Genomic DNA, 14,054 nt, shown 5'->3' with positions numbered 1-14,054 from the left:
CTGAACCAGGCCCACTGCCCCTTCTGGAGGTAGCTGGATTCCTGGAATGATTTCTGGGTTGAGCTGCATCCCAGACACGTGTTTCTTACTTAGGTCTGAGTTCTCACCACCCTGAACAGCAGCATACAGGTGGTTCCAAAGCCCTACACACAGCTTTCTTGTCTTTCACTCCGAGTAAAAGTCCACAAGGGTAGTGTCCGTCCTATCGGAATTGTGAGTCAGAATTTTTATTCTGATGCTTCTCATTTGGCTCTCAGAAAGCTGGAAGGATCATTGGAATTACTCAGAGCTTTGGTGTTCTAGAATAGCTAGCAAGGTTCCTTCTTTCCTCAGTTCCACCCAAGATAACCACTTCCACAAGCTGGCCCAGCCCGGTCTGTACTTTAAGCAGAGTCTTCTGGATGGGTCTTAGATTTCCTTCCTGAGAGTAAGAGGACCAAATGCCCGTGATTTCAGGAGAGGCCAGTGAATTTCATTCTCTTGTGCCCCCAGTGAGCATTATCCTGGGTTGCCACTGGCCCCCACCCTGCTGGCTGCCCCCCCCCCACAGATGGTAAAAGAACTGTCACAGCCTGCGTTCTGTTCTCCTCCGCACGAGGCTCTGCCGTCCTTCCCAGTCCATCTAGCCGCCTGCCCTTCCTTCCTCAACTCCAAGATGCCAGGACTCCTGCCCTGGCAGCAACCTCAAACCCGATGTCTCTGGAGGCTGGATTTGCTCCCCCCTGTCTAGTTGTTCTGATTGTACCCCTTCTCTGTCTGGTCCTCCATTTGGGGCTTCCCTTGGGACTCTCCTCACCCCTCTCAGCCTGAATATCCCTTCCGTGGAGGCAGCCACACCAGACTTTGGATCTGTGCCCAGCCAGCCAAGCCTTGTCTCTGGGGTATGTTCAGGCGCTGCCGCTGGCCCTTGATGCATGTCTTCCTGGGCCGAACTCCTCCTTCCTCCACCCACACCCCTGATGGGACAGCACTCCCCTCCCTCCTCCTTACCTCCTTCCTTCTGAAATTCCCTGCTCACTGTATGCATTGCGGAGGTTACATCATATGAATTCATTGTACCCTTTACTTCTCCTTTACTTTTACTTTTAAAACATGGTGATAAGACCTTATGAATCTATAGTAGAAATTTCAACAGCATGTGTCAGCAGGAATAGCTGGAAAACACACAGTTGTATTACTCCAGACACGTTTGGGAAATTTGAAAGTCATTCCTTTGGCCTAGTATGAAAAATCTTGAGTTTTGGCTTTGCCCAGTTTTATTGGGTTTGAAATCCTTGTTTTGTTTGAATAACCACTGAGTTCCAGGTCGGGTCAGCTTTGATTTCACCTCTCCTACAGGATATCCTGTCCTAGTCCTGCCTTGTAACCCTTCCCCACCAATGTAATCAGCTTCCTGTTACTGGCCTGATTTGTGATTTCTTTTCCGTTATCCCTCAGGGTAACTTTAAAGTTGAAGTACCGAATATTATTTAACGTTGAACGCCATAATTTGCAGAGCTTGTGACTTCATAATTAAAGAAGACGCTGGATGGATCTTTGGTTCAGAAAAACCATGTCTGTGGTTGAAGCTAATGCCTTTTCCCCTTGAAAACACTATCAGGGCACCAATGTATTCTCTGCAGGAAGGATTTGGCTGTTTTTATTCCACACTGGCTTTGCCTTTTCTACCTTGGCCCAGTTTTTTAGCCAGAGGGGAAATTTTCTGAAACCGGGCTATGGAATCAGCTGGGGGAGGGGGCGGGGGGGGGGGGGGGGGGCATGGCTTAACAGTCCAACTCTCCACCAAGAGCCAATAATGTGAGCTGGGCCCCACCCAGGCCTGTCCTGGCCCCTGAGCTGAGCCTCTCCCAGGGAGCAACATGGGGCACACTGCAGCATTTCAACGTGGCCACCTCTACCCAGAGACCCCATTCTCTGTGCATTCTTTCCCTCTCTCCTGAGCCCTCTTTCTCCCAAAGCCAGCACCACAGTCTATTTAGTCTCTGTTGGATTTGCCTGTGAGCTCTGTCTCCCTGGCTGCCTAGAAAGGCCTACGGCAGGACCCATGCTTGGTTGTCTCAGGAGCCCCTCCCACTGCACTAGGGACTAACTGGAGGCTCAGTAAGTTCTCAGTATTTGATTGATGAGCACACTGGGTTTTCTTCATCCTCTTTTCCTCTCTTAAAGTTTGGAGAGCTTTGGCTAACCTGATGCAACTCAGTGCCTTTGCATTACTGTCCAAATAAAATAATAGTTGGCATTTATTCAGGCACCAGATGCTGTGCTGGACCCCTTACATTGTTTATAATTCTCACCACAACCTCATGAGGTTATCATTGTCCCGATTTACAGCCATGGAGACTGAGACTGGCGGAGGTTTTAAGTGGTCACCCAGTAAATTGAATGTGCAAGCCCAGATACGCTGACTCAGAAACTACTTTCGTAAATGGCCACCCTGGGCCTTCCACAAATGACCCCTCAATCCCAGCGCAGCCCACAGGTGGGCCCCTTTGCATTGTCACTGAAGAGCATTTTCTCCCTGATCCCTGGCCAGCTTACATACACTTAGTGCAGGAGGTAGACTTGGGAGCAGAAGTCTCTGCCATCTTCATTTGAACATTTCTAATGCCACTGCCGTCATCTTAATGCATGAAGATGCATACAGTATAGTAAGTAACCAAATCAAGTAAGAACTATTTCTGTTTGAGACAAAGAAAATAGACTGCCTGACCACTAGGGATATAGGACCGTCATTAACTGGAATGGAGCCCGGGGTTAGGATGCGCCATCCTGACATAATGAGTTTAGCTGGCCTTCCTGTTTTCATTTACACACCAAGAGCATCTGGTCAGACTGTCCTAGAGTATGGTAAGGATGATTTTATTCCTATAACACTAAGGGTGGAAACAACTATTAGTTTGTTACACTGCCGTGTATTTACTCTTCTCTTGTTTGGGTTTGATTTGAATCTGTGTAAAGGAAGAGAATTTCTTTGGCCGTCACAGTGTTAGATATATTGCTAGGTTGACCCTTTAGCCAGATAAAGATTTGTTGAGCAGTTGCTCTTTAACTAGCCTTAGGCAAGGTCCTGTCGAGGAATCTAAGTATAAAACATGGTCTCTGACCTCCCAGGGTTTACATTCTATTTAAGGAGATAAAAAAATAACCCATGCAGAACTAGCAGAAAGACATGCTGGAGATGTGGACACAGCCGTACGGTGTATAGTGTTTAAGCACTCGGCCTCTGGAGCCAGGCTCCCTGGTTCAAATCGCAGTTCACCATTTCCACCTGTCCTTTGGCATCTCATTTTACCTTTCTGTTTAGTTTTCTCATCTGGAGAACAGGACTGTTACTGGTATGCACCTCCTGCACGTAAAGCACTTAGCGTGATGCCTGACACTTAGCAAGCCCTCAGTATGTTTAGCCATTATGGTGGATATTATTGTCAAGCATTAAACCGTTACTCATAGCATCGGCTCCAAGTGCATGGGAGAGATCACTGAAGGCTGGCGTAATCACAGATGACTTTATGAAGAAGGTGGGACTTGAGATGAGTAGGCTTCAGCTATGCAGGTGGAAGGAGAGGAGATGTTTAGAAAAAGCTAACAAGAAATAGGTATGGTTATGCCAAGTGCAGGGTATAGGTTCCGAGAAAGCAAACCAGACTAGAAGATGGGTTTGGGGTAGCAAGAGCCAAAGTGGAACAGATACATGGGTATGAAAAACAGGTGGAGGAGTTTGCCTTCGTGCAATTGGGGGAGGGGGGGAGGGGGGCACAATGAGGTTGGGGAGGAGAGGGTTATGAACTCATTGGTTTAAGTGACTCATTGAAAGGACAGTGATCCAAAGGCAGGGCACCGTGACAGGAGGACTGATCAGAGGGATGAGGACCCAAGACAGGTTTCAGCAAAGAGCTTAAATAAGAAAGAGAAAATTTGAGAGACATCTCAAAGAAGAAAACAGGAAGCCTTGGTGATATGGGGTGCCTGGCGGGCTCAGTTGGTAGAGCATGTGACTCATGAGCTAGAGCCCCATGTTATGCATAGAGATTACTAAAAAAGAAAGAAAGAAAGAAAGAAAGAAAGAAAGAAAGAAAGAAAAGAAAAGAAAGAAAAGAAAGTAAGAAAAGAAAGAAGGAAGGAAGAAAAGAAAGAAACAAACAAACAAACAAACAAACCTTGGTGATGGATTAGCTCAGAGGTTTAAGGAAAGGGAAAAGTCCCAGCTGGCTTTCAGGTTTTTTCTGCTTTGCAGCCTGGCAGAATGATGATGTGGCCCCCAGAAAAGGGATAGTAGGGGGGCGCCTGGGTGGCGCAGTCGGTTAAGCGTCCGACTTCAGCCAGGTCACGATCTCGCGGTCCGTGAGTTCGAGCCCCGCGTCGGGCTCTGGGCTGATGGCTCAGAGCCTGGAGCCAGTTTCCGATTCTGTGTCTCCCTCTCTCTCTGCCCCTCCCCCGTTCATGCTCTGTCTCTCTCTGTCCCAAAAATAAATAAACGTTGAAAAAAAAAAATTAAAAAAAAAAAAAAGAAAAGGGATAGTAGGAGGGAAAAAAAAGATACTCCATTTCCATCCTAAAATATTATAGTGAGAATAAACTTTTTAAGTCAGGTCAGTCTTTTAGTAAAACTTTTTACCTAATACAAGAATATCCTTTATAATAAAATATCTTATTCATAGTAAGATGAGTTGGTAAAATGATGAATTTAGATTCATAGTTAGTTGCCACATGTGAGATAAAGGTGAGACAGCCTAGAGGCTTTGTCCCTTAGATGTTTGCGAATCAAAAACTGGGACTTCCAAGGAGAAACAGTCTGTGTAGTATTTCCAGCCCTGTTCATACAGAGATGATGGGCAGCGGAAGTCGTGAGAACCTGTGTTTGTTCCCCAAGGGAGGAAGCAGGGAGGGAGGAGTCCACAACACCGAGGCCATTAGAAAACGAGGATGGGGGCGCCTGGGTGGCTCGGTCGGTTACGTGTCTGACTCTTGATCTCACGGTTCATGAGTCTGAACCCTGCATGGGGCTCCTCGCTGACAGTGCAGAGCCTGCTTCGAATTCTGTGTCTCCCTCTCTCTCTGCCCCTCCCCAACTTGCACTCTCTTTCAAAATAAATAAACTTAAAAAATAAAAAAAGTGAAGTATGAAGAAGAGCCTAAAGCAGAGACACAAGAAAGGCTTGGGAAGGAAGGAGGGACATCGGGGAAGAATAAACTCAGAGAAGATAAGTAATTCATTTCCCATAAAAATGTTTGAGCCTTGCAGTTTTGGAGTATGCTATTTTACTCCTTTGTTGCTGAGATTATTGGTATTATTCAAACCTGAAAAGTGTGCTACAATAGCACAAATGTGACCAGAGCCACTAGTTAAATATGATGTCAGAGGTGACAACAGAAATATAACTTATCTGATACTGATTGCTGATAGATGCCCATGGGCCTCGAAACGTCATGATGCTTCTCAAGAGTTTTGAAAAGTCAAAATGCTCTTCACATTCTTTCTCCTCGTAAATCGTTCTCGAGGTAATGCTCTATTGTCTGCTACATTTGAAAGACAAGGAGAAACAGTGAGGTGGGATGTCATCATGTTCTGCTCACAAGCCCCAGTGGCTTCTCATCACACTTAGGATGGGACCCAACGTCCTTAGTGGGCCTTGCAGAGCCCCATAAAATCTGTCCTTGTAGCCCATTCTGTCATTCTTTATAGCATTTGTCACCGTCTGACATATATCATGGCCACTCGTTTATTTTGTCTCCTTCCCGGACTAAGCCGCATGCTCCATGAGAGCCAGGGGTTGAGCTCACTGGTGGCTCCCTGGAACGAGGTGCGGTGCCGACCACAGGGGAAGAACTCAGAAGTGCTCATGGTAGGAAACAAGAGAAGACAAAACCAGCCAGCACTAGTGGGGTTTCGATGTTATTTTGTGGTCCAACTTTGATAACCGAATAAATCCACAACCCTCTCCTTCCTCATACCTAAAGCCCAGAAGACTATTAACCTGATTTTACATAAGGAAGACCAGGGCCTGTGAGTGTGAGCGATTGGCGTCCGGTTACCCGCTTTCCTGTTCAGTCTTTTCGGAAAAAGATGTTCCGCTGCGTTTTGCTGTGAACGCTCCCAAGGCCTCTGGCCACCTTGTCTTTTTGCTGATATAACCCCCACCTGGAGTTGCAACTCCAGGGATCTAGACCCCCTGCTCCTCACAGAGCAAAGTCTGGGGTTCCCTCCGTCTGAGACAGATTCACTCCACCCTTCATTTGGCACTAAAAACACAGGTTTTTCCGGGTGTTTCTAAGTGTCATTAGTTTGTGACAGATGCTTTTCTACAGTAGTCAGCAGTTGTTAGACCCTTATAAGGGCATCCAGATGGAGACAGACAGTGACACTGGTCACTGAGAACAAGGAGAGGACCCTCCAGAGAGCAGGGAGCTAATAATAAGTAAGGAGCTGTGTCAGTTCAGGCTGGAAAGGAAGGCTGGGAGGACTAAGCATCTGTCCAATTACTCAGTCATTCACCACCTCTTTAGTTTCTTCCGGGCACCGGGCACTGGGCTCAGTACTAGAGATAAGGTGGCCATCCAGAAAGACCTGCTCCTGCCCTCAAGGACAGTCTCTATCTATTGGGAGAGGAGTACTTCAAACGTATTCATTTGCCCTTGAAAAGTAGCAGCCACAAAGAACAAGACGCTCTGGCAGCACAGTACCAGGGAACCTACCCCAGTCTTAGTGTTCAGGTGGAGGTTCCCTGTGCAAATAACACTTAGGCTAAGAGCAAAGGAGCAAGAGTTCGCCATGGGGGAGGGACGTCAGCAAAGGGAACAGCCTGCCCCGTGGCCCTGCAGCAGGCAGGAACCATCAGAGAGGGGCAATGGAGAGGTTGGAGATAGGGAGGAGCGGGAGGCCCAGGATAACAAGAAGAGGCTGGACAGATAGGGAGGAGGGACCAGACTGTAAATGTGGGCCCAATGGGAAGGCCATTGCAGGAGTCCAGACAGGTGACCGTGAGCGAGCAGGCACAGACCAGAGTGGGGGTAGTGAAGACACACAGATGCACTCTCCGGAGTGAAATGGACTCAACATGGAAAGTGGTGAAGCAGCAGAGGTGGAAGGGGACTCAGGGAAGATGTATGGCGATGGGCAGATATACGCAGCATCTGAATGAGGGGGCCTTGCGGCATTCTGGTCTCATCAGCTAGGCAGTTGACAAGGCAAACCGTGGGGAAAGGTAAATTTGGGATGTTGCATTGAAAGGCCCTTTGAGGCCTCCCAGTGGAGAGGCTGGGGAGAGAATCCGATATACAGGTCAGGAATTCAAGAGGGAGGGCCCAGCAGGTGATACAAACGCAGGTGACATTGGGGTCACGAGAGAGGTGGAAGCCAAGAGAGGGAGTCCAATCCCCTGTTGTCACACCGAGCTCATGACCAGTCGGTTCACATCTCAACAGAATTTAGAGAAACAGGATTGAGAGGTAGGTGCCTGATGGCTCAGCATGAGGCTCACCGGTCCTCACCACGATTGCAGGAAGGTAAATGGCGCAAGTGCAGAGACACCCTACCCAGAAGGTGGTTCCAGGACATGGGCCCCAGTGGCACACCAGGTCAGACTTTCAGCAAGGGCTTTATCCTAAGAGGTACAAAATCTGCAGACACTACCTAGGAAACAGTGGAAAAGGCGTTTCAAGTCCATGCATTACACACATATATATTACATGCACCATTTTGTGTGTTGGCTTAAAAGAATCCTAAACTGTTAGAGTAAATTCAGTAAGAGGTAAAAACTAGAGCAATGATGAATGATAATTCCTGTATTTTTTAGTGCATCTAAACATTGAACAAGTTCACAGAGTGTTACATGATACCAGTGACACAGATTATCCTACCTGCCATAGTTTGCTATTCGAATAAAACGCAAAGGAAAGGAAATTGCATTGGCATCTGAATCCTGCTCCCAAACAGGAGAATTTCAAGAAGAGCGAATCAGCTGGTTACATAACAGAGCCAAGTTCATCATTGTATAGGCCTCTGGACACTGTCTCCTTTTTTCTACAAATCTGTACTGCTTAGAAGACATCTTTGATCCTGACTTTCTGCCTGTCAGAACTTTATTTTCAAGGGAAAGGCAGTGTTTATACCCAGGAGATCGGGAATTCCTTCCAGGTTTCTGAGCTTTCTTGACTTCACCTGAGGAGAGAGCCTACCGCAGCCCCCAGCAAGGCCGCCTGTGGGATTGTGTAGGTGGTATTCCAGACAGCCCCAGCAATGCTGTTCTCATAGGCCGGGGTCTGCAACATGCAGCCTGCCTGGATAGAGACACCCCCACGCCCCCACCCACCACAGACCCCGGGTTGAACTCTCTCCCATTTGGGGCTGCATCTCCTTAGAGATACCCTCCCCCACCCACCACCGCCACAAACCGGGGGTTGAACTCTCCCCAATTGGGGACTACATCTGTACCCTCAGGAGGTGGGAAACCAAGGTGAGCGGAAATAGAGGTAATGAGTTGAGTAAAAGAGCGAACATCAATCAGTTCTTTTGTTGAAACCATAGTTAATGACTAACAGATCATCGCTGCTTTAATTTATTAACCTTTTGTCTGCCTTGAAAAGGAAAATACGAGTTGTCTTTAGAGAAGCTCCTTTTGTCAACAGTGGCTGCTATTTTAAGATTGAAAAGAAGTAGGAGAAATTGGACAAAGATATTCTTTCTTTTTCTTCCAAAATGTATTAGGTGTAAGTAAACATATTGCTTATCTCAGAAAGAAAACTAATGCAAAATAAGTTTATTTACGTAAGCCCCTGCTACTAAGTCTCAGAGCACATATCCACAAATGGTTTCCTATCAGAGATCGATTACAGCCTTTGTCTGAACCTACTTGTTGAAGGTTTACATATTACAATTCTTGCTGTAGATGATGTAATGAGAAAACAACAAAGCCGACTAGCACAAATGGCTGATATATTGACATTTGGGTTTGGTTTTTTTTTCAAGCTCACATTATGAAATCTTCTCTCAGAAAATCCAAAGTGACTTTATCCAAATTTTGAACGGTTTACTGTTAGCATCATACACACCTTCACGAATGTTGAATGATTCCAAGAAGGGAAGAAAGGCTCCTTTTGTTTGTCATTTTATTTACGGGAGTCGTATCTGCACAAGGGAGAAAAAAAAAGTTCTTTTTGCTTTTAGAGATGGACATAGATTTCCAAGCCATTTGGCTCAAGAGATAGTTTAAATAGGAATGAATTTAATATACCTTTAATTCTCTGAAATAAGAGAACTCCAGCTGAGGTTTGGTCCAGGGCAAAGTCTGTTCTCGACACTGAAGAAAATCTATCACATTAATCCCAGCGGCTCAGAGTCCAAAGCTGCATGAACAGAATGCTCGAGGGTAGGTTCTCACACAGAAGAACGCTTTGAAAGAAACTTTAAAAACAAAATGACTGTTCAGAGAATACCAGGCCTTGTGTGGAATCATGCAGCACTTAAGGAAAGATAGAAATAATTATGCTTGAGAAACACAGCTAATTAAAAATAACTCCGTGCATAAAAGGAAAAGAAAACCATAGAATAACTTCTCTGCTCCAGTGTAAATGTGAGATGCCACATAATGAAATAGTAGGATTTTTTTTTTTAATTTCATTTCACACTGGCATAAAAGAGATGGAGAGGAAAATTATATTGCCAGAAAATGCCAGGGCAGATTTGCTAAAGATGTTATCATGTACTGTGTTTAAAACAAAAATCTAATTGCTGTAATTTATCATACCTCTGGTTATTAAAACCATACTAATTTAAAGATTTTAATTATTTGCCACTTTTGCACATTGTGACTTTTCATAGAAGATACCACAAAAATTTCTGATTCTGTCAGCCTTTGTATGGTTTTTTTTTAGGAGCTCCTATGTAAAATTAACATGCTTTTAACATATAATTGTGTTTATATCAGTAACAAAAATTCCTTGTGTTTTTCTTTCAGTTTGTTTGATGAGATCTCTAGAACTGCTTTATAATTGCTGAGCCTAATATGTGAGCGCACAGGCTGCCGAATCAATTTTAATTCCCCATACACACAACTGGCCTTATAAAGAACAGCCTTCCTTTTAGATTGGAGAGAAGATTCTTTTAATGATCAGAGAAATTTCAAAGAAAAGATTCTCCTGACTGGCATGCATTTGCTGCTTGGTCTTGAGAAATCAGACTCCTAAGATAGTCACTGAGGCAAGACTGCTCTTTGAAAGCAAACACTATTAAATAGTACCCTCTCGGGCTGGCAGGAGAAAGGTCGGGCGGTAAACAAGAGATCATATAGTACAAAAGAAAAAACTATCCCAGAAGCAAAGACGGCCACTCTCAGGGAGAAAAGGTGGAGGGAGGTAGCCAAAGGCAAAATCATTTCTCTGCTGTGGATATAGGAGGCCTTGGGAAATACAGCCCATTTCAACAAAATACATGGGCTACAGTAAATTGTCTTCACCTTGAGACAATCACGGTGGTTTGATTTGGTTTTTATGTACCTCGGAAGAACACACTCTGGCCTTTCTATATCAAAGAATTCATGAGAGTAGCATTATGATTTAATACCATATATATTTATTAAAATATGACATAATTTCAAAGCAAAAGAAAAGACATATGAAATGAGTTCCCTAAATCGCAGGTCAGCCCCTTATCCAGACCAAACCTGTGACATTCAGTGTGATCATAGATTCCAGTTTCTAGAAACCAGAGCTTTAAGGAGCTTTGAACTCCCAACCCTTTGGTGGGCAAATTAACATTAAACTAGCTTGCTTAAGGTCACAGAGCCAGCACTAGACCCCACAGCTGCTCAATTGTAGTCAGTTGTACTCCATTTCCTTATTGACCACTTTCTCCTCCTCCTCTGTGAACTTGCCTCTGTGAAAGTGGTTCCTAGCGCTCTTCCTCCCCAGCCCCATACCCGGTGCCATATGCTCTCTGCCTGCCAAGTAATCAATCACATGTTCTTTCTGCAGGTGCAAAGTTCCCCATTAAGTGGACGGCCCCCGAAGCAGCCCTGTACGGGAGGTTCACGATCAAGTCTGATGTATGGTCTTTCGGAATCTTACTCACAGAGCTGGTCACCAAAGGAAGAGTGCCATACCCAGGTAAGGGCGGGACCTGGCAGCAATGGGCCTCCGATTGGATGCTGTCTTAGCACCATCTGGGGACACTTCTCAGTTTGCCTTCTAAGCCCCATCCTCAGCTTTCTGCTGTGCACGAGTTTAAAGAACACGAACAGGTATTTAGCCATGGGAAAGCAGAACTGGGAGCCACCATGGACATCATGCAGGCAAGCAGCTACCATGCATTGTATGCCAGGAGTCATGTGAACAGCAGCTACTATGAGGTTTCAGTCCACCCCAGTACATGGAATCTCTCCTCTCTCAGTAGGAGTGTGCATCCGTGGCTCCAGGAGCAGAAATGTGGCTGGCAGAAACTCAACCCAAATTGAGTTTGCAGACACTTCCAGGAAAGAGATGTGCTTTTTGATTACATTGTAGCATTGACCCATGGAGTGAACCTGGCGGGAAAATGCCTGGACCTGTTCTCTCTGCAGGCCCCAGCTCCAGATGGCCATAGAGAGCAGAGGCACATGCGAAACACAGTTTAGAGGCCACTCACTGCCCTGTGCTGAACAGTCAAAATATGCCCTAGAAGAACAAGTACAACATAAAGAAATTAGAGATTCTTAGGCCCTGGAATTTTTCAGGATTGTCAGATTCATGCTTTTCAAAGAAACCACAGGTTTAGGTTTTCCACACTTAAATTCATTAATTTCGACAGATGGTGACATAAAGGACACTCGTGCCATTTCACCTCCACGCTTTAGTGGTTATATTACAGCACATGGACAATCTGCTTTCTGAAATGTTAAGGACATATTTTTCAGTTACTGTTGAGTGAAGAAAGAACATAGCTCCCCCTCCTTCCCTGCCTAAGAAAGGAGCTTAAAAAAAAAAAAATAGCCAAGATAGAAACGATAGTGGAGATTAATGAGGAATTGAGGTCTTTTGCAAATCCTGGGTTTGTAATTCTATCTTTGCAGTCAGAGGAGACAGCGAGGGCAGATTAATTTGTAATCCCTTTGTTCGTTTTTATGATTATTTCTGGTCATTTTCAGAGAATGCAGAGAAGCAAAGAGGATCTCTTTTCAGGTTGGCGTGGCCTTGAGACTCCTAGGAGAGCCAGGCTGGCACAGAGACAAAATGGACAAATTTCCGTGTCTCTGAAGCGCCAGCCCTGGGCCTTTCGAGATGCAGGTGGAAGTCCGTTCTCCTGCTGCGGGGGCGGCTCCTCCCAGCATGCACCAGTGGGCAGGCTCTCCAAGAGAGCCAAGCAGTATGCAAGAAAGGGCTTCCCGAGAGGGGCCTGGAGCACAGCAGGGGCATTTTTGAGTTGCTTCTCAAGGGGGAAAATGTGCAGGTCTTGGGATTTTGAAGATAAAAGGCATCTTTTTCTTTTTTTTTTTTTTTGGCCTGAATTTTGAACCAATTTCTCCCTGAATCCCCCAGGTTTATGGTTGGCCAGTGTATTGAATGCAGTGAAGGGGAAAAGGTTAATGTTGTTTTGCATTTCGTAAAGGCTTTCCTTTCAGTGATACAAAGCCGCTTTTTGTTTCTCAGGGTTGCACACAGAAACCCAGACAAAGGCGCAGGGGCTGGGGCCTCAGGGAAGGCAGGCAGGTGTGTGCTTCTAGGGAGAGTCTTTTACCAAGTTTGGTTCTAGCATAAAGAAAACGGCCTTATTTTAGAACTCAGACTAGGGTTCATTCATTCAGCAGAGCGTCGGTGAGTGTGAACTGCACCGGGCATCTTACTCTACCTAGGAAATGAGTACAAATAAGACATTTCACACTCTCAGGAAACTGATTAAAGCCTTCCTGGAGTGAGGCACTGTTCTGGTTGCCTAGGATAGAACAATGAGGAAATAAACAAATGTAGTCCCAGCACTCATGGAATTTACAGTCAGATAGATAAAAGATGCATCAAATCCAGGAAGACATCAGTCTTTCCTGCTACTTATCTATTATTAGAGGAAATGATCCTCAAGGAGTGGATTACTTGGATTTACTCCCTGTGGGCCTCGAATCTTAATTCTGATAGTGGGGTCAGGGGCACCTGATCCAGGTATCTACAGAGGGACCTTTCCCTCAGAATCCTGTGAGGGTGGCAAAGGAGTTTGAAACGAGAACTGTGTACTTTATTATGCATAGTTCTGTACTCTGAGCAGCTGCTGACGTGTGGAAGGCTTGGAGAGCTGCCCCGAGTCTGAGGGTAAGAGGACAGGTTCTGTCTGGGAAGCTTCATGGAGAAGGAAGCAAGTAGGGCCTCCTCCTCAAGTCAAGGAAGAGGGAAGAAGGTTCCAGACAAGGACCAGCATGCGGGAAGGCAGCAAAGCCTGGGACAACGGTGCTTATTCAAGGAGCTGCAGGAATAAGGGATTTGAGGGCCATGACGTGAAGCCTGGAAGTGTGGCTGGAAAGTCCCGTGGCGAGGGCCTCATGTGCTACCACGGGGAGGCTCTGGGGCCTGGCTGGTCGGCAGCAGTGGCCAGGGGAGCTTTGTCAGCAGGCGAGTGGCCTGAGCTGCCCCTCGCCCACAGACAGCCACAGAAGATTGTTCCCAGGCCCATTCCTAGCCATGGGTGCTTCTTGGGTGTTTTTCTTGTTGTTGTTTTTTAACGTAGTTATAATCCTATTTAATTGGACTTCTGTATCTTACAGTAAACTCTTCTTGAGGGAGAGGCTTTTACAGAGGAATTCCAATTACAGGATTATTACCTTAATGAAGGATAACAGTTCCTAAGGCACAGCATCATTAAGCTTCATCCAGATGTCACTGTGCAAGGAAGGACCTTCCTGTCCACATCCTCGGTGTTGGCGTGGCCGAGTCAATGTGTGCCAAGGCATGGCTTCTCTGCCGCACCGAAACCTCGTGTCTGTCGGTGGTACCCGAGGACAGAGTCCCAGTGCCTGTCCCTCGTGCCGACATCGCAATGTAGAAATTTTGCAGTTGGCTACGGTATATTTTTAAGCAATTCCTTTTGCAAGAACGGTAGG

General features: G+C 45.9%; 1 protein-coding gene across 7 annotated transcripts in view; it reads left to right on the top strand.

Annotated features, from left to right (window-relative positions):
- FYN (FYN proto-oncogene, Src family tyrosine kinase) overlaps window positions 1-14,054 on the top strand; it is a 215,170-nt gene that overhangs the window by 191,287 nt on the left and 9,829 nt on the right. For all 7 annotated transcript variants that reach the window (XM_047858144.1, XM_047858140.1, XM_047858145.1 and 4 more), the window contains one exon: window positions 10,969-11,100. In XM_047858144.1, coding sequence (XP_047714100.1) covers window positions 10,969-11,100 — 132 coding nt within the window. The remainder of the gene's footprint in view (window positions 1-10,968; window positions 11,101-14,054) is intronic.

The sequence above is a fragment of the Prionailurus viverrinus genome, chromosome B2 (assembly GCF_022837055.1).
Source record: "Prionailurus viverrinus isolate Anna chromosome B2, UM_Priviv_1.0, whole genome shotgun sequence".
Classification (NCBI taxonomy): domain Eukaryota; kingdom Metazoa; phylum Chordata; class Mammalia; order Carnivora; family Felidae; genus Prionailurus; species Prionailurus viverrinus.
This window is presented reverse-complemented; position numbering and strand designations above follow the sequence as displayed.